This window comes from Urocampus carinirostris, chromosome 17 (assembly GCF_059441175.1).
Source record: "Urocampus carinirostris isolate Australia breed hairy pipefish chromosome 17, RoL_Ucar_1.0, whole genome shotgun sequence".
NCBI lineage: Eukaryota > Metazoa > Chordata > Actinopteri > Syngnathiformes > Syngnathidae > Urocampus > Urocampus carinirostris.
This window is the reverse complement of record NC_142365.1, coordinates 29875977-29896827: the sequence shown is the minus strand read 5'-3', so window position 1 is coordinate 29896827 and position 20851 is coordinate 29875977. Positions and strand designations below refer to the sequence as shown.

General features: G+C 37.7%; 1 protein-coding gene across 1 annotated transcript; it reads left to right on the top strand.

Annotated features, from left to right (window-relative positions):
* The first annotated feature begins 7580 nt into the window (after nt 1-7580).
* LOC148349740 (cornifelin homolog B-like) lies at nt 7581-19036 on the top strand. Its single transcript, XM_088321604.1, has 4 exons — nt 7581-7722; nt 9302-9415; nt 12762-12922; nt 16332-19036. Exons 2-4 carry the CDS (start codon nt 9310-9312, stop codon nt 16461-16463), a joined length of 399 nt encoding a protein of 132 aa, XP_088177730.1. The 5' UTR covers nt 7581-7722; nt 9302-9309; the 3' UTR covers nt 16464-19036.
* Nucleotides 19037-20851: the final 1815 nt, after the last annotated feature.

Genomic DNA, 20851 nt, shown 5'->3' with positions numbered 1-20851 from the left:
GAGCCCCCCCTTTAAGGGACAGCTCCCGAGGTCCCAAAAAGAAAGAATTACTACCTCGCGCCCCGGAATGGTTCGACGCTCACGATTGGGGCAACCCCGCTCCCTCCTCCGAACACGCAGGGACGGGGAGAGGCAGGCGCCATCTGCGTCAGGCGGATCGGAATCGGCGCGCGGCAGGGGGGGGGTCCGGCGGGCAAACTGGACAGGGGATAACATACAGGCAGAACCGACGAGAACAGGAGAGATAAGCAGGACAGGCAAAATCAGAAGAGTCACACTCAGGACAGGCCGATTCAGAAGAGTCGCACTCAGGACAGGCCGATTCAGAAGAGTCGCACTCAGGACAGGCCGATTCAGAAGAGTCGCACTCAGGACAGACCGATTCAGAAGAGTCGTACTCAGGACAGACCGATTCAGAAGAGTCGCACTCAGGACAGACCGATTCAGAAGAGTGGCGATTCAGACAGGACAGGCGGAATCAGAACAGGCAAGGCAGGGCAGGCGGAATCAGAACAGACAAGACATGAGAGAGTCAAAATCAGAGCCGGCAAAACATGAGAGAGTCAAAATTGGCAAAAACAGGCGAGAGTCAAAATCAGAACCGGCAAAACAGGAGCAGCGGAGTCGGGCTGGCAGGCAGCGGAGTCGGGCTGGCAGGCAGCAGAGTCGGGCTGGCAGGCAGCAGAGTCGGGCTGGCAGGCAGCGGAGTCGGGCTGGCAGGCAGCGGAGTCGGGCTGGCAGGCAGCGGAGTCGGGCTGGCAGGCAGCGGAGTCGGACTGGCAGGCAGCGGAGTCGGACTGGCAGGCAGCGGAGTCGGACTGGCAGGCAGCGGAGTCGGACTGGCAGGCAGCGGAGTCGGACTGGCAGGCAGCGGAGTCGGACTGGCAGGCAGGGGAGATTGAATAGCAGGCAATCGGCACGGGAGTCGGGCAGGCAGGCATGAGAGTCGAACAGGCAGGCGTCAATTCCTCCCGGGACCCCATTCGAGGCACAGCAATGGCCACGACGGGCGGGGCCGTGGTTCGAACGGGCAGGGAGTCGAAGTCGGACTCAGTGGGCGCTTGCCAAGCTGCGTTCTCCAGGTCTCCCCAAATCGCGCTGGGATCGTTCGCTGAGTTCTTGTCGTGGCTGGCTCATTCTGTCACGAAACGAGGTGGAATGGAAAGGGGTGACCGGACCAGAACGGAAGCAGGAGGCAGGAAGGGAGAACTCAAATGCGTTGACGATCCATAGGTTTTATTTAACAAAATAAAAGTTGTCCATAACTCTGGGACATGACAAAACAAACAAGTTTCTTCCAACTCAACTAAACAAGACAAGGCATAACAGACGGAAAATGTTTAAACCTAAAACAGGACAAGGCATAACAGACCTGGGATTGTGTAGAAATGTATAATGAGCCAGCACCCGCAAAGCCCAGAATCCAGCCTTAAATAGCAGACACAATTAGTTGAACTGCTTCAGCTGTTGCCCAGAGGGCGGGGCAGACTGGTCACCAAGGCGACCATGACTATATATATATATATATATATATATATATATATATATATATATATATATATGGAATTTGTCAGGTTTAATTTTGTTTGGATACGTTATTTATTTTGTGTCCCCTTGTTTGATTCTTATTTTGTTCCTTGCATTTACATTTTGGTCTTTGTTTCTGGTTTGGATATTGTCAGGTTTGATTTTTCTGGGGAGATTTCATTTGTTAAGGACTACTTGTTTGTTTGTTACTTTGTTCCTTATTTTGTTATCAAATACCATCCTTGGTTTGAGCACCACTGCCGCAGTTCCTGCTTCCCCGTCGCTTGGGTCCACCCGCAAAAATGTAACAGATGATTTTATAAATGGGAGAGCTAACACAATGTGTCATGATTATAGAGAACGAGCGTATGTGGATAACAATATATTTAGCTTCATTATGTCTAATCTGGGTTGATTTAGAACTGTGAAACACGTTGAATTTACTACTATTTTGTGTATAAAACGAAAGCATCCAATATTTGACTCTCTTGAATATTTTTGTTTCTAACTTGTTAACTGTGAAAACAAGATTGTAAACCATTTAACAAGAAGCTTGACACATTCTCCTATCTTGACATTATCTTAAACTTTTACATGGATTTATTTATTGTAATAAATAGTCTGTTTGTCTTCATTCTGTGTGCAATAAAGTATTAAACACATAGTTCATGTATCAAAACAATATTGTTTTTTGGACGTTTATTTTAACCACTCTTCCTTTAAGATCAAGTAAATATGAATGAGAGATAGAAGCATATTCTTGTACTTCTAGGATGGGTATTGAAAAGCATTGAAAAACGTTTTAAATCAGAAAAACACACCAAACTTTAAAGTACAAAAATAATTTTATTGATAAAGCCTAACACCATTATTAACTACATCTCCGTGATGGGCGCTAATCTTGGCGTCTTCAAAGTTCTGGCCAGCTTGCGAGTTGTCCTCAGAATTCCACTAGCAGCTCTGTGCTGATGCTGTTTGTCCTCTTTGTCCTTTTTTTCGCTTCCTCGCAGTTCGAAGTTGTAGGTTCCACGTAAAAGCCGGGCCGCCGTCAGAAAAGAGTCGTCTGCCCCCCCCTGGGCTCCTGAGAATCCGGCTCTGGCTGAAGTCGGGCTGTCCTTTGCATCAGCGTTGCTGTTCATTTTGTGTTTTTGCCTGCAAACAAATGTTATAAAAACATGTAGATTTTCAAGGAAGGGAGAATTTTGTGGGTAAAATATTTTTTTTTACCTTTAATGGTCGAAAAACAGACGTCTCTTTGCCTGTGCTAGGGAGACTTGCTACTTGAAACATTTTTTGACTCCTCCCTCCATCCCTCCCTCCCTCTTTTCTCTCTCGTCACTCATTCAATTATTACACATGCATAGATTTTGTGGAATTTTAGCAAGAGCAATGACCCCACCACTACAACTTTACTGACTAGTGGCCATCCTATTGCCCTACCACGGCCGGTTACAAAATCTGGAGAAAAAACAAATATACCAAGGGCACAGTGATTGACTCCCAGCTCAGAGGTAACAGGTTCAATTCCAGCTACCTTTTGGCCAACCTTTATGATTTTCACATGTTCTTATATTCATACATACACACACACACACACACACATATATATATATATATATAGTAGTGGTCGGCGGCGCCCTCTGTTGGCTGAGGCTGCATCGGCTCGCTACAACGGGTCAGGTGCAATCGACATTTCGTTCTGTGTACATTGTTACACAGAATGACAATACAAGGAAATTATTATTATTATTTTATATATATATATATATATATATATATATATATATATATATATATATATATATATATATATATATATATATATATATATATATATATATATATATATATATATATATATATATATATATATATATATATATATATATATATGTATATATATTTATCAGCTCAATATATCTCGACCCAATAGAAAACTTCTGCAAAATCCTTGGTATCAAAAGTATGGCCAAGAAACCCACTACAATCACCTACCTGTGGAGAAGGCTGGAAGAAGAAAGGACCAAAATAACACCAGAGCAGCATTATCCTGTAGAAGATGTGCTGAAGTCATTCACAGGAGAGACCTGTACACTTATTACTAATTTCTGACAGTTGAAAACTTCAGAATTTTGTTTCCATGCCAAAGTCATTGTTGTTGTCTAATTTTTACCAGCGTGTTTTCTAATTTTGATCAGTTCACTTTCTGAAAAATATTTTTTTGTGAAATGCCTTTAGTCATTTTGAAAATAAAGTGTTGTAGTACCATGATACAGACACACCAAATTATAATTGAACAGTGAAACAGTGAAGACAGGATTATTTCAAAATTATTCCTTTTTTTATAAATTTTTTTTCAATTTAGATTTCAAGTGTATGTGATTAAATAGCTACTTCCTGCATTGTGTACATATAACAGAATATATTTTTAAAAAACATTCCATTTTATTTGTAGATTCTACGTTATGTAGAAGTTTATCATAAATCAAGGTTTTACAATAAAGAAAAACTATTGTTTTATTTATCTGATTGCTTGGAATACATAAATGTTATACAAAAAAAAATCCAACATTGGATCAGTCCGGCCCACTACTTTTAGCAAACATTTTTATGTGGTCATCTATTCATTTGACTTTGACACCCTGGTTATTTTCCAAGAGCTTTTCAATTATTTATTTTTTTGTTTCCAAAATATTTCGTTTCATATTTATCGTTCAAACGTATTATGTTGGATAATCGAGCGATTGAATTAATTGAATTAATTTTGCCACCCTATTCACGAAGGAAAAGAAACCCTGAGCTGTATTGCATTCTACGTTGAGTTTCAAGCCGAAAACTCCACGAGTTAGAATCCTGGTGTGTATCTTGATAACCTTCGACCCACATAAAGGTCCCAGCATGAACCTGCCGAAAGCAGCTCGATGGGCGAACCTGCTGAACCACCGTGACGAGAGAGCAAACAAGTGAGCGACCTGGACTGAAAGGTTGCAGCCCAAGCGGTTGCAGCACCAAGACATGCGTGACTTTGCAGGGTCCCCACTCATCAACTTTTCGATTAGCCAAAACCTGATAACCATGCTATTTTAAACCCCTGCAAAACCTCATCTTTTTTTAAACAGACATTATTTACAAAATAAGTCCTCCAAAATCTGTTAAAAGCAGTATTTTTTGTAAAAAATTGTTTCTCATCTTGAGAAAATAATTGTCCATCTTGATTAAAAGACAACCATGCCCTGCTTAAAGCTAATCCCAAATTCGTAAAAGTGCAAAATGTGAGTGAATAGTACATGTTTTTTTACATAAAATCTTCGTATATTTCAACATTTTTTTCTAATCATATTCTGAAATAATGCATTTTGAAGACAGTATGTCTTGTCATCCTGAGATGTAACATCATGTGAGGGACACCAGCACCCTAGCAAGCCAGTGCCCCTACTTGGGTTTACGTGTATGTTGGTCATTGATGTTTTTCGAAAAGTTTTGTTTGGTTTTGTGCAGAATACCTAGGGCCTAGGGCCTAGGTCCTAGGCGTTCTGTTGCAGGTCGATGCAGTAATGGTACAATAAAGAGCGAGCAGCTAAAAAATAAAAATAAAAACAGTGAGCAGATCAGGCTAACCAGGAACCCACAACAAAAAGCGACAACGGCTACAGCGATACACGCGAAGCCAGCTGGGACTAAACCAAGGGACATGGCACAACCATCGCTAATGCCAGGCTAGCCAGACAAAGTAACATACACTGGGCAGTCAACAAGTGCTAACCGAGAGCAAAAAAAAAGAGAAATCCCTCGGCAGCGCCGACGTTAACGGGGACCTAGCCGGACAAAATTGCAAAGAAAAGGCCATAATAGCCTACCTAAAATCATTTTTCGTTTTGGAGCTTGCCTCACATGTTGTGTTAATAAGATTTGCCATTTTTAAAGTGTAGTGTCCCTTCAATTATGTTACAGCTTTGCAGGAAAAAATCCAGATGTGTCAACTTTAAAACTACATTTCTCGAATTGCGCACACTCACGCCCGCTTGAGAGGCTTAAAATGTTAATCATTATATTCGGGTCAGGCTGGGCTTTTCTCTCGCTCAGCTTTACTCTTTACCCACCTATTATTACTCTTCTTTGTCTCTCTGCCTCTCTCTCGGAGTGTCGCGCATCGGACGTACTACTACTATAGTTCAATGCACCAAAATGATTGATGGCCTTAAATTTGTTTCTACTCTCAAAAAAATACGTCAATGATGGGAAATTTTTGGCTACTGTAACCTCTGCACACTCAGAGATATAAAATATGTGAATGTTTATACAGCTCTGTTTAACTTAGATTTTGTAACAAAATACATGCTTTTCTTGTTTTGCGTCCACGCGGCACAGGGTCCCTCGTAATAAAAGAAAGTTGACACTTTGGAATTATATATATATATATATATATATATATATATTGCCCTGCGATTGGCTGGCTCCAGCACCCCCGCGACCCTGCTGAGGATAAGCAATGTAGGTAATGAGATGATATATATACTACTATATATATATATATATATATATATATATATATATATATATATATATATATATATATATATATATATATATATATATACACACACACACACACACATACAGCTACAGAGTTCAAAGAGCCTTTAGGTATTTTTTTGACCAACTGCTTTTATCAGGCCTATTTAGAATGGAAGAAGACATGTTACTCTGCTGCCATCTCCTGTTTTAAAGTCATAATTGTAGCCTTATGTTTTCAAATCATATACCTCACCTCTAAAAAAGGGTATTTATTTTTTTAACAATCCGGAATTACCACTCCTGTGTTGCTCTTCCTGGTTTTTCTTCTGTGACGCTTTAACCATGCTCAAACGAACAATATCGCTATTCTTGTCAATTGCAAAGACTCCTCCGGAATGCGTCTTCATCAGCAATATATCGTCACGTATTGTTTAGTAAATCCTGAGGCCTTCCTGGACAAGGAGTGGCATCAGTGTTTGAACATATTAATGCCAACAAAAAAAACAGAGCAGAAACAATCAAATTGACGGATGGGATGAAAAAGAGGAAGAAAAGAAAAAGCGGGGACGGATTTTTTTTTCAAGCATCCAGAGCAACTTTGTCATTTTTAACCAAAGCATTTTCCAACAAAATCACATCAACCATCATATGAATATTAATTTTTATACTGCTCGATTCATAGGTATCATGTATCATTTATACCAGTGTTTTCCAACCTTTTGAGCCAGGGCATGTGTTTTCACATTGGAAAAATTTTGCGGCACACCACTAACCAAAAATGTTGTAAAATGACACCGAACAGTATGTCTAATTCCAATATAATTTATAATCCCCACTGTTTTTACAGCATAGACACTTGACAATGATGTAATATTTGCAGAAAATGATTCCTAAATGTTTTATTAAATTTTAAATTTCAAAAAGTGACATTGGGTAATTTCTCACGGCACACCTGACGATCTCTCACGGCACACTAGTGTGCCGCGGCACAGAGGTTGAAAATCACTGATTTAGACCCTCAGTGATTAAAGAAATAATTTAAAAAAACAATATTGATTGAAAAAATAAGCAAAAATACACTATCATATAAATATGCATTTTCAAGTACTTGTAGATTAGAAAATTTACATTTATCTAAGCCTATTAATCTGTAAAAGGAATTTGTGTTGTTTGGTAAGTTTGAGTCACTATAGTTTGTATCTTTCTTGTGCGTTATTGGTTGCGCTACACAATATAGCGTCATCTAGTGGACAAATATCACACTTTGTTCCTTAAAAACATTTGGATATACAAAATGATTTCCAGATTATCTAGTAAGGATTTAATAAATAAACACAATTTTAATGTATATGTTTTACAAACCATTTGAAGTATTTTTTAATCAATCTCGTGAAAAAGTCCACTAAATTTACTAGTCATTTTGCAAAAAGTATTATAACACAATTGAAAAAAAATGCAACTAATTTGACAAAAAGATATTTAAATAGATGACACTCAGGTCCACCACACCCCATTGCCCCTCCCGCTTATTATGAGAATGACGTCACATCCTCTGTGTGAAACTAAACTTTCAGCTGGACCACAACAGGCCCGGCAGGTCGGTCCAGTCTTAAGTTTTTATCTCTGGAGCCGTTCTTGTGCTCTGATCAGTTCCCGAACAAATCCAACAGTCAACACACGGTAAAACTTTTAATTCAGTTTTGTTGTATTTTATAATGATACTCAAAAGAAACGTGTTTCTGACATGCAAATATATATAGATATATGTGTATATATATATATATATATATATATATATATATGTCTTCTTTTTTTATTTACATGTGATTGAGAAACAGATCATTTAGTCTGTTGGACGTTTTTCAAAAGGGGAAGGAAAAAACAGATTTTATTTTCTTGTTTCTACTGAAAATTTCAAATCAAATATCTCGGCATTTTATGAGGGAAAAAGATAATGCAGGCCCACACGATTTTTCTCATATCAACGGATGGATGGATAGAGTTTTAGTGAACAATGTGTGCAGTTATTTGTAGGCAAAGTAGAAATATGGGTCATCAAATTGAGGTGTATATCTACTCCAGTACTTTTAATGGCAGTGTACTACACTTGGAAGATGTTTAAAAACCAAACCAGAATTTTTTTATAAAAACAACAAAAGAAAATCGACAAGAACAAAACCTGGAAAAGAAAAATCTGCTGGCAAGAATTCGTACTGGTTGTAAATCAGTGGTGGGAAAATTCTGAGTATTCTTTTTAGTATTTTTTACTGAATCGTGGTAAGTTAGGGTGTTTCGACTGTATTGTCGCAAATTTAAATCCAAGAATCTTCCAGGGATACAGCAAAGTCAGTTTCCCATTTTAGAATGAGTAAAAGCTCTTTGTCACTAGGGGCCTATGCATTTATCAGATAGATGGTAGATAGATAGATACTTTATTCATCCCCGTAGGGAAAAATACACACTTCCAGCAGTATCCTTGTGTTGAAAATAAAACAATAATAAAGTAAAAGGAATATAATACATAAATACCCAATGTATTAAAGTTTTTTTCTTTAAAAGTTTATTTGAATACGAGTATTAATTATTATTATTATTATTATTATTATTTTAAATTTTATATATATATACCTTTTCTGTCATAACCACAAAGTTTATATATATATATATATATATATATATATATATATATATATATATATAAAATCATGACATGTTTAACATTTTATTTTGGCAGGCTGGAATAAAAAAGCCTGACGGTCAGTTCTTTGCCTTCCCCTGACTTTAGATTTTGGGAAAAATCAAATCAAATATATTTTTCATTTCAATGAAAATCTTTGTCACGTAGAAACTTTCTTCTGTTTTCTTACAAAAACTGTTCGGGTTAGGTCGAAAACATTTCTGGTCATTTTGAGAATACATTTGGAAACTTCTTAGTTTGGATACGAAGGTTTTCTAGCATAGAAGAAGAACCAGACGAAAAGGTCAACCTTTTCTGTCATAACCACAAAGTTTATTTTTCTTCCTAAGGTTTACTTGGATGGTTCTGTGTGTTCTAGCCTTCAAACGTAAACACATATTTTTGTTTTCTTGTACTAAGAAATAGGCTATTTGGTCAAAGTCACATTGTTATGTAATTGCTGCAGGCGTTGCTGGTTTCATATGAATCAGTGCACACCCAAAAAGCATTTGTAATTATTCAAACCTCAGGCTGCCCATTTTTTCTAGCAAAATGTCAACCATACCTCTGGAAATATTACAGGAGCCAATATGACGTCCAAAATGGTATTCAAGCAGCCGGAGCCCGTCATGGTGCAGCAAGATTCCAACGAATGGGGCAGCGGAATCTGCGATTGCTTCAATGACGTCCCCATGTGTAAGATACAAATTTATTTTTTCCTCTCTTTTGTTAATTTTTTGCTTGTAGTTGGGCTGAAGGGTACTTTGTGTAATATTTGACCACTCGATTTCTCTGTATTGTTTTGTGCTACCAAAAAATGAATTCTAGTAAGCACAAAGAAGAATACAAACTATATACATACGTACATATATAAAAATATACATATATATATATATATATATATATATATATATATATATATATATATACATACACACATCCATTAATTGCACCGCTTATCCTCCTCAGTATGGTCGCAGGGGTGCTTGAGCCCACCCCAGCTATCTTCGGGCAGTGGGCAGGGGACACCCTGAACGGGTTGCCAGCCAGTCGCAGGGCATATACACACACACACACATTATCTCTTTCGCTCTTGCTCTCTATAGATAAATAGATAGAAAAATCTGATTAAAAGATAGCTTTCGCTAAACCGCACAGGCACACAACTTCATTCATTTCCCTTGACACAGAACGACAATTTTGTGCCGCGGCACACTAGTTGAAAAGCACTCCTCCATTGGCAAATTATTGTGTTATCTTGGGGGACGAGAGGACTTCTTCCCAGGGGAGTTGTGAAAGAAAATAATTGAAGCACTGATCTAATTGAACCTACAAAAAAACGCTAAAAAAGTATTTCAATATGATGGGACAAATCAGTGTTTCTAAACTGGTTTCCATTGGTTTTTGGGCCTTTGACTTGGCAAAATAATTCTAAAGAGAAAAAAATATATACTGAAGGTGGATTCAACTCTTCAGTAGTAGATGGCGAAAATGCCCTACAAGCAGTGCTCCCTCTAAGCTGCGCTCGTGCACAATTGCGCACTGCTTGCACATTCTCAGCGCACAAGAAAATCTAGCCAGCGCACAAAAATGAGGGCTCAAAATTACTAATTAAGAAGCGACTTAAGTCAAAGTTACAGTGCATGAAGGTAAAAATACACGGGTTCCCCTGACGTTGTGTCCTAAATGCGGTATTTTGAAGTCGAGTCGAAGTAGAACGAAGTTGAGTAAAGTTAGTAAAGTTTGTCGAGAACCGGCTTCTTTGACTCGGCTCACTAAAAGGCTCTTTCGGGTCCTAAACGGCTCTTCAGGTTGTTTTTGCTTTTTTAATCCCAACATGACCAAATATTATGTAAAATTATGCACAAAATGACTTAAAAGAAGGGGGGAATAAAACAAAAAAGAAGTAAAAAGCTGAGAAAAAAGAAACAAAAGGAAAAGGGAAAAAAAGGAAAAATTTAGAAAAAAGCCAGAAAAAAAGAAAAGAAAGAAATGTAGGAAAAAAGTAAATAGAGAACAAAAAGAATAAAGTAACAGCTCAGAAAAAATAAACACAATGAGACTTTTTTTTAAAGGAATTTTAAAAAAAAAGGAGAAAAAAAACACGGAAAAAAGAAGAAAAAGTTTGTGTTGCATTCAAATAATTTCCAATTATATCAAGTGAATCTTGTTGCCAACATTGTACTTCCACTAAAAATGTGATTACGTACAGTTCTGTATCTTAGAACCGAATAAATGAGCCCCCAAAAATTTTAATATTATGCAACAAAATATGTCAGGAAAAAAAAAGAAATGGATATCTTGTGAAAGAATTGTAAGAACAATGACGTTTGTAGGCCGTACAACCTTTGCAATAGAACATGAGTCAATTCATTCAAAAAAGAAAAATAATTTTGCATTGCCGGAAACTCAGCAAAATGTAACTTGATGTTAAGTTTTGGACATGTTTGATAATTAATTACCTTGCCACACTTGGGATTATGGTTGCTGACTGTTGTTTCAAGCGTTGCTCACCGACTTTGTGTGAACGCTCAGACCCGTGGAAAATTAGAGGGAACATTGGCTACAAGTGAACCTGTGCAATTTCACACAAACAGAAAAAAACTGAGAACATTTGTTTACACACGTTGAGTATGGCGAAACAAAGATTGAACGAGATATGGATTTTATCGTAGGTTAGTCACTAAAGCGTTTAGTGTTAAATTTAGGTCGTCGACTGTTGAGAATTGTAAGCATTTTCTAGCTGTAGCCTTGTTTTGGTCGCTTGATTAAACAAAAAGGGAACGCCAAAGCTACAAAAACACACATGGGCTTTAGGAGTGGGCCATAACTGGGAATTTTACATCGATCCTATGCCAAGTAAACACAGGCAAGTATCGATACAATACCAATTCGTTCTGCTTGTAAATCTCATGATCATTGAACAATTGAATTACCCTTTGCCGTCTTTAAGGTGGGGTGCATTGTTTGAAGTGTCCTTTTAAAGTTTAAAACTAAGTATTTTCTCTCTTGAGTAGGTGTTAAAATTGCCAAGCTGAGTTCAAAAAGCCTTTAAAAATTATTTTTGTTTTTCACCGTACCTATCTGCTTTTATCTTTCATCTAGGTGTTTTGGTCATAAGCATGAAAAAACAAAAATACAACAAGGTCAACATGTCAACTGAAATACTTTCCATTGCACATTATTTCAAAAATAAAGTGCAAATTGTGTAAGCAATACCCACATACACTATACACTATATACTACTGTATACTATATACTTTTACTTAACGACTGATTCGGAACAAAAGTCAAGACAGTCGGGGCAAAAAGAAGTAGGAACATGTCAAAAACAAAAATACTCTATGAGAATGTCTACAAGACAAATTAAATTCCATCCATGATACACTTTTTTGAAACAAAGTGAGTAGTGGAAATACAGTGTAAACACAGTTGGATTGATTTTTTTTGAGGTATAATGTATCAAATCAAAATGTATTTGGGGAGCACTTTTCAGGCAACTTATTACAACTCAAAGTACTGTATAAAAGCCTGAAATGTACGAGTAAATAAATGTACTGCATGTTTGTGTAATTTTACGACTCACTATGAATGTTACTACAGTATATTGTTAACATTTCAGGCAATTAATTAGGTAGAGTGGTCGTTTTGGGACCAAAGAGGTCGCAGGTTCTGTTCCCGGCTCCTCTGAGCTAAATGTCAAAATGTCCATAGGCAATATAAGGAACCCCTAATATGCTGTTTTGGGGTCCTTAGTGACTGGTTAAATCGCTATAGAAATTCAGTCCATTCACCATTAAAAAATATCAAGAGCCACCGCAGATCTGATGTCCTCCGGCAGACTGTTCCATTGGAAGACGGTATGGATCCCGTGACAATGGTATCAATCTGATTCGAGTACTCGTTCAGTATCGATGTATCATTATTTGGATCGATTCGCCCACCCTTAATGGAAAGAATTACAAAAGAAGAGAAAATCGATAAGACCTACTTGTTCTTCTCGCTCTCTTTCTAAAAGGTTTTTGTGTGTCTGGTTTAACAGGCTGCTGCGGGTTCTGGTGTTTGCCTTGCTTTGCCTGCATGACGGTCAAGAAGTATGGCGAGTGCCTTTGTCTTCCCCTGGCGGACATCTTCCTCAGCCCTTTGGTCCCACCCGTCACTATGTCCACCAGGATGTCCATGCGACAGCTCTACGGCATTAGGGTAAGACACCGGTATCAAACAAGAGGCCTTCGAGCAGATGAGGCCTGCCAAGTGTTCCGGCCCTCGAGATAATGCCGCAAACAGCGTGAGAAAGGGTTTGAAACAACTTCATGTCACCAAAGCCAGGCGCCACTTGCATCGAAAATGGAGCTGTATTTCTTTCTCTTTCTCTCTCTCTCTCATTTTTCATTTTGTCTTTCCTTTTACTCTCCCTCTCTTTCTTTTTTCTCTTTTTTTTCTCTCTCTTTATCACTCATTCTTTCTATTTATTTATCTATCTTTCTTTTTCCCTTTTACAATTAATTTTCTCTCTTTCGCTCGTTTTTTTTCTCTCTCTCTTTATTTTCTCACTCTCTTTCGTTTTACTTACCTTTTTTATCTTTCATGCTCGCTACTTTTCTTTCTCTCTCTTTTCTCTTTCTCACTTTTTCTGTTTAAGTCTTTCTCTTTCTTTTCTGTCTCTTTCTTTCTCTTTATTTCTCTTGCCTCTCCTTGTATCCTTCCTTTCCATCCATATTGTGCCATCTCTCTTTCTCTCTCTTTCTCCCTTTTGTCTACATTTATTTCTGTCTCCCTTTTTCTCTGTCTCCCTTGTTCTCTCTCTCTTTTTATCCCTCTCTTTCTCCCCTTTTCCCTTTGTATTTTTCTTTCTTTCTCTTTCCCTCTCCCTTTCTATTTTTATTGTGCTCTTTCACTTTTTTGTGATCGCTCTATTTTTTTCTCTCTCCTTTCTGTGTCCAATGTTGTCACTTTTTATGTCCCTCTTTCATTCTATCTTTTTCTCCCTCTCTTTCTTTCTCTATTCCTTTTATCTACTAGTCTGGCCCCTGTGAGAATTCTTTTTTAGAAAGGTGCTCCCAGCTAAAATGAACTTGACAGGCATGTGATTGCAAAAAAAAAAAAACAAATCAGGTGGGAATAAAAAAAAACAACCTATTTCTATGTGTTCTTACTTAAATTACTCAATGTTAGTAGCACTTGCAGTTATTATTTAACTTTTGGGACACAACTTTAGTGTCTTACTTTTAAAAAGAGATATTCTCCAAACTAATTAAGAACAGCATTCAATTTATTCTGGGTACGTCTTGGATTGGGATTTTAGGTGAATTTTACAGGTCTGTTAAAGGGTTAATACACAATCAGTACTACGCTACAGCACATACAAAAATATTGGATGTGCTTATTATTACATACTTGTCAACCTCGGCCAATTGCTCCTCTTATTAGTGATTGCAATTCACCTTATCAAGCGATAATGCACCTTACAAACACAATACGGCAAATTTACTCACACCAAGACAGACTATGTAGAATAAAAACAAAGACAATTTGTGTAAACAAATTTATTTTATTGCAAAATAACACAAATAATTTTTTTCAGCTTCTTTCTCAGTTCTTTTCCAGAAAATCAAGTGGAAAACTTTACCAAATTGGAAATCTAATGCAATTTTTGAAGCGGTTTCAAAGCTTGAAAGAAACATGATCTGTGAAATGATCTGCATTTATATAGCGCTTTTCAAGTCAATGACTTCCCAAAGCGCTTTACAGTGTGCTTCACATTTCCCAATAGCGGCCTTGTATTGCAGCCATGTAAGACGCTAACCTGCTTATTGGAGGTATTAGGGGTTCAGTGTCTTACCCAAGGACACTTCGACATGTAACACGGACAAGCCGGGATTCGAACTGGGATCCCTTGATCCCAAGACGAGCGCTCTACCTCCTTTTTTTTTTACACCCTTTAAAAAAAAATTAAAATAAAATATAATAGGTCAAGAAATTTGTATTTCTTTTACACCTTGGAATCCCCAATTAAGTCGACGCCATGTTTGTCCGGCATCCTTCCGGCCTGTATCAGACAACACACTGCAATCTAGCAGTCAAATATTACTCATTGAGGCTGTAATACCGTATAATATAATCCTCAACTTATTTATTGTCCGCTTTATCTGCATTTGACCTTGCTCGACATGAGTAAAAAAAACGTTATCTGTGGTGTGAAATAATGGATGTCAACTTGCATTTTCAGTGCATTATAGCCAACTACTGTTAAAGAGATGTTGTTTCTTTTTAAGCATTATTTTTCCAAGGCAAATGCCTGTGACCCACTGAAATCGGGTCCACGGCCCACTTTTGGGTCCTTTAAACCCATTGGATGCATGACCCATTGAATACACTCTTCTATGAGTGGGGTCAAAATTAGAGGAAAAAAAATACTGTAAAAATACTAATGGCATCATGTCATAAACATATTTTATGAGAAATATCGGAAATATGACAATACAGTACAGAGATCCCTCTGTTTTCGTGTTTAACGGGGACCAGAACCACTCGTGAAAAGTGAGAATCCACAAAGTAGCGTCGCCCCTTCATAAAAGCCCCCAAAGGGTTGACCTTACCTCGCGATGAAGTTATTACCGACTGAGAGTATACAACTTTAACAAAATAACGACTATAAATTTACAAATAATTGCACTCGAATGTATGATTTTATTGCCATTATCCAAACGTAAGAAGAAATTGGAGGCCTTTACCTTTTAGAGTAAGAAAGTAATTTAGAGGACGGCTGGCTAACTTCATGCTAGCATCACGCGTCCTTGAATTGAGCCATATCTCTGCGATGATTAAATTAAAACTGTCACAAATGTAGCAGTTTTCCACAAATTGTAGCTTCAGGTCAACCATTTCATGGCTAATGAACCTGGGGTTGGATACAGATACAGGGTCCGCAGCGGTGGCTCATTAGAGTTGTTAGCCTAGTCGTAGCACAAGGTCGGACATGGAACCTCGCTATTGCTTTCTTCCCCAACGCCACCTTAGTCGATTTCCGGACGCCATAACAATCCATGCAGCACCTGCTGGTGATCACAATTTCATTGTGCTCTTCTGACTTTCCTAAGAGTCCGATTGAATTAATGAATTTCTTTTCAATGAAACATGGTGCTAAAGGTGAGCGTTCGCTTTGCTACTCAGTTTGTGACTGAGGAAGCGCCCGCACGCTTTTTGATTGACAGCATACACCAGCCAATGACAGCCGCGCATACAGACATTCCTACCAGCTTATCACAGTCGCGCACACAGACAGTCACACCCACTCAACACAGAATGCCTTCCCTATTCTGTCCCCGCTGTCTGCTGTCTATTAGAACACAATGCATGACACAATGATATCAATGACAATAAAGAAAAAATCAAATCAATTAAATTCAAAATCCGCAAAGTAGTGGACCAGAAATAACCTAAGTGCGAAGTAGCGAGGGATCTCTGTATCCAAATTTTTTTATTTTCAAAGATGTAGGTGAATAACAACCCATGGGGTCACTTTTGACCCTACTTATGTATCCAAGGGTTAAATGATTTAATAAACAATAAAAATATGCAAGAAATGCAAATGAATGATTATCTTGTGCAGGGCTCGATGTGCAATGACTGCGTTTGTTCAACCTTCTGCGCGGCCTGCGTTTGGTGCCAGATGGCGCGTGAGATGAAGGCGCGCACCATCGAAATCGTGCTGGTCAACAAACATACCCGCAACATGGCGTGAACCCTTTTGCCAAAGGACCACAAACGCATCTTGGCTGCTTTTCAACTTCCTCATTTCTCTACAGTCAAGTTGGGACTTGATTGGCCCCATTTTCAACATGTATTTAACATTTCCTATTGCTTTGTATTTCAAAATTGAAGAAACTACCACATTGGAAACAAAGTTTTCCACTTTAGAACTAATGAATGACATTTCTTTTATTTTCTACAGGGATTGTTATGATGTTGTTTGGCGCACGCTCTGCTGCGACAGCACTTACTATACCAACCCCCCTTATCCGTGGCACGGTGGGTGAAAATTAATTTCCCTAAAGGGAACAAATAAATTAAATAAATAAATCGAATAAATTAATTGCTAAGCCCCGCCCCTGGAAGAAATGATATATTGCACACATTACATTTTTATTTTGCGGTGAAGTTCGTGTCTGGTGGAGGGATGGGAATTGTGACTCTCTTTAAAGATTAGGCTCTTTTGACTCGTCTCATGGGGCAGCACGGCGGCGCAGTGGTTAGCGTGTGTGCGGCACAGTTCTAAGGTCAAATCCAGCTACCGGACTGACTGTCCGGAGTTTGTATGATCCGTGCTTGCGTGAGTTTCCTCCGGGCACTCCGGTTTCCTCCCACATTCCCAAGTCATGCATTTCAGGTGGATTGGCCGGTCCAAATTGTCCCTAGGTGTGGCTGGCAACCAGTTCAGGGTGTCCTTTTTTGCTGGGATGGGCTCCAGCACCCCACGACCCTACTGAGGATAAGCGGTGCAGCTAATGAGATGAGATGAGACTCGTCTGACTAAAAACAGGAGAATCTTTCGGCTCCCAGGCAGCTCGCCAGATATTTTTCGTTTTTGGTTTAATCAATATTTTACTAATTATTATTTGGAATTATGCACAGAATAACTCTATAATCATTTAAAGAATATTATTCTATTAATTTATAATTGCTTTTACTTTTTCACTCTTATAGTAATTTTGTAATAATAGTCTTTAGTTTGCAATAATTTGTGGTCTGTGCAGCCCTTTGAGACTACTTGTGATTAAGGGCTATACAAATCTACACGACTTGACTTGAATCTCCTGAGCGACTGCTTTCGTGATTTGTTGATCAAATTTCAAAATAAAATCTGCCTTAAAAAAATCCCGATTGGTGATTTAGGCAATACTGTATTGTAGATATTTTCAAATGCAAAAGTATTATCCTACGATGGAATGATGATGCTTTTTACTCATTTAAACTTTAGATATATAAGAAGTAGCACAGATAAGGGGTTTTATTATCATACCAGAACTTACAAAGTTTTCTTTCTGCTTCTTTGAAGATAAGCAAAAACATGACTGGATGGCATTACCCGCAGTTAGCTAGCCAATTATTTCACTAATTTTCTTTTTCAAGGCTCGCCAAATCAAAATCCTTGGTGTCACTATTGCCCTCTGCAATGAGACAAGAGATTTGCATGCCTCACTCTGCATCTGCCCAGCACAGTAACACACGGTTTCTATACTGATTGTATATCATTCATAATATAATGTGAAAATTCTGCAATCTATAAAAGAAAAAAAGAAAAGAAAAATAAACGTCTTCCTCATTTAACTTTAACACTGAAAACATATATTAATTTAACATGTTTTTGATTTTATATTTTCATGATGACAGGTGAAGCACAGTCTCAACTGCCTCCCCTGACTCCACGTTGTTGGAAGATGCATACATTGCGACATTGTGAAAATAAATGTATCCAGACTAAAGTTGATTTTAAAATATGTGACTTGCTTCCCCTGACTGCATGTTGCTGTTTTTGTTGTGCTGTGTTTGGAATAGAATTGAATGGAGTAGAATAGAACATTCTAGTCTTTTTGGAAAAAAATATTTGGTTGTCATGGATATTAACCCTGTGAAACATTGTACAAAACTACTCTACTCAACTCTAAACACAGTACAAAAAAAATCAATGGCATGCAGTCAGGAGAAGGTAGTGCATAATCTAGCGTATAATGAACTGTATGATACAAAAAAGTATTTGCGGGGATTTGATGAAAATGAAACGCTTTTTGATCCAACCCAATTAGGGATATTCTAATTCATTCAAACTCACTGATGATTGCTGATGATTTGTGTTTGACTCTTTCTTGCCTCCCTGAGGATAATTGCAGCACTGCAGGGTATGACGCTCCTGCACTAGTTTGTGGAGGAGAGTGGAGGACAGTGTCTATTATTTAGCACGTCCTAGTGGTAAATAGTCATCCAGGTGCATTGTTTTGGTCATTTTGAGTCTTAGTAGTTTGTATTATTCCTTTGCCTTGTAGCACTTCTTCTTTTTGACTGCACGATCCAATACAGCGACATCTATTGGTCAAATAAAACACACTGCTCTTTTAACCCTGGAGAACACATGGGTGATAATTTTCCAAAGTAGCCTGCACGACTGATGGGACGTGTGCTTTTGAAAACAGTATAGTATAGTACAGTATATGTATAGTTTACATTGCACATACATGTATAATTCATTTTTAATCAAACAATGTTACGTTTTAAGAACGTTTTGACAAACAATGCATAATTATGATGATTATTGCTTTGGAAAATGGTTGGATGTTATTACACAATACAACATATTTATCAAATTTTGTTTTTGTTGTCTTTATTTTACTACACTGGTGAAAACAATCTTATTCACGAAAAAAGTATTTTTGACGTGTCTGTAAGAAGACCTAGGTGGACGGGCTAGCTCCAGCCGGTGTTACACATTTGTTTTATATAACTTTGTTTTGTTGTGGTTTTACCTCATCGGGAAAATAGATGATAAATGTCAGTCTCACACGACACAATTTAATTGTTGCTAAATCACGTGAGGTCTCGTGAGACTTGGCCCAAGCACCCTTCTCTGACCTATGAGACTTTACCATCTAGTGGTGATATACTGGTACTTCTCTTACCCTTTCTGCTATTCAAAACTCAATACCCTGAATAATAATAATAAAATTCCCCCAACAGTCAAATACGGATTACACAAGATGAATCCCAAAATATAACATTTTAACTAGACAGCAACCCTTGTTGCGCCACATGTCCACTTAATTTTTCACTTGAGAGTCAGCGGTGAAAAGTAAAAAACTAACAAAAGTGAGGTGTTTTGCAGACATTTGCAAATAAAAATAAATTTGATTAAAATAAAATGCAAAATAGGTATTCTTATTTGGAAACATCTTATTTTAAATAAAAGCTCTTAGGAATCTTTATTGACACAGGTTCACTTTGATTTTTTACATGGTAATTAAAATAAACTTCATTCATTAAAAAACAACTAGTACGTTTTACTTATACAAAAAAGAAAAAAAAGAAAATATTGAGAATATTTATTATTTTCTGTAAAGCAATTTAAAAATATAAAAATGTCATACATTCTGGATCAATTATTTATCAACTGAAATCATATTATTTATGAAGTATTCCCAATTACGGTATTCACTTAAAAATCCCATTTCAAAATATTGAAATATAATGAAAATGTATACTGGCAGGCTATTCAACCAATCAGCAACATTATGAAAGAATAAAAGACTTGATATGTTTCAGTAGATGTTTTAAAATATCCAGAATGGTTTTTTTCAACTTGCATTACACAAAATAAGGAAAAGTATCACAATATTCCAGTCTTCTGAGACAGTCCTTTAGATTATAGGAAGATATTATAAAATTAATTTAATAATATTTATGAAACTGTCATGATTATTGATGCGAGGCACCTAAGTCTGCTCCTTTGGCGCCAACTGCCTCGGACGCTGATCGGCTGCTTATTTCTTTTTAAACCCCCGTCTTCCTGTCACCCGTTGTCAGTCCGTTTGCGAACCTCAGCTCCCTCTAGGCAAGCTTTTCAAACCTGACTGTCCTGATTCCTGAACTCGATTACGTTTTTGCTCCCCCGTCCTCGCCATTGATCTGTTTTTCCCAGCTCTTGACGCTGCCTTCGCTCGCCATGGAAGGGCCACTTCCACGTTCCGAGCGATCTGCTACCCGTGACCGACGATCACTGGATCGTGGGTGCAAGCTTTTTCCTCCTTCTCGTTAAAACTGAGAGAAACGAACACAAGTGGGTCCTGTCTCCGTTTCTGGTCCTGACAGAAAGCAAACAAACACAAAATGTTACAATGTTTAAAATGTTTCAGAGTGATACCAATAACTGACACCAGCACCACTAATATATAAAATCTACCCCTTTCCTCTCCAAAAAGACGAGACATTTTAAAATAATATTTTTAATTCCAACATAATATTTTTGATTCAAATGCTTTGAAATTAATCGCTAAATAATAACAGATTTCTAGTTCCTGATTGTAAAATAGTCACTAGAGGGGAGCCAACACTGGTTTCAGCCCACATTGAGAGTACCGATAC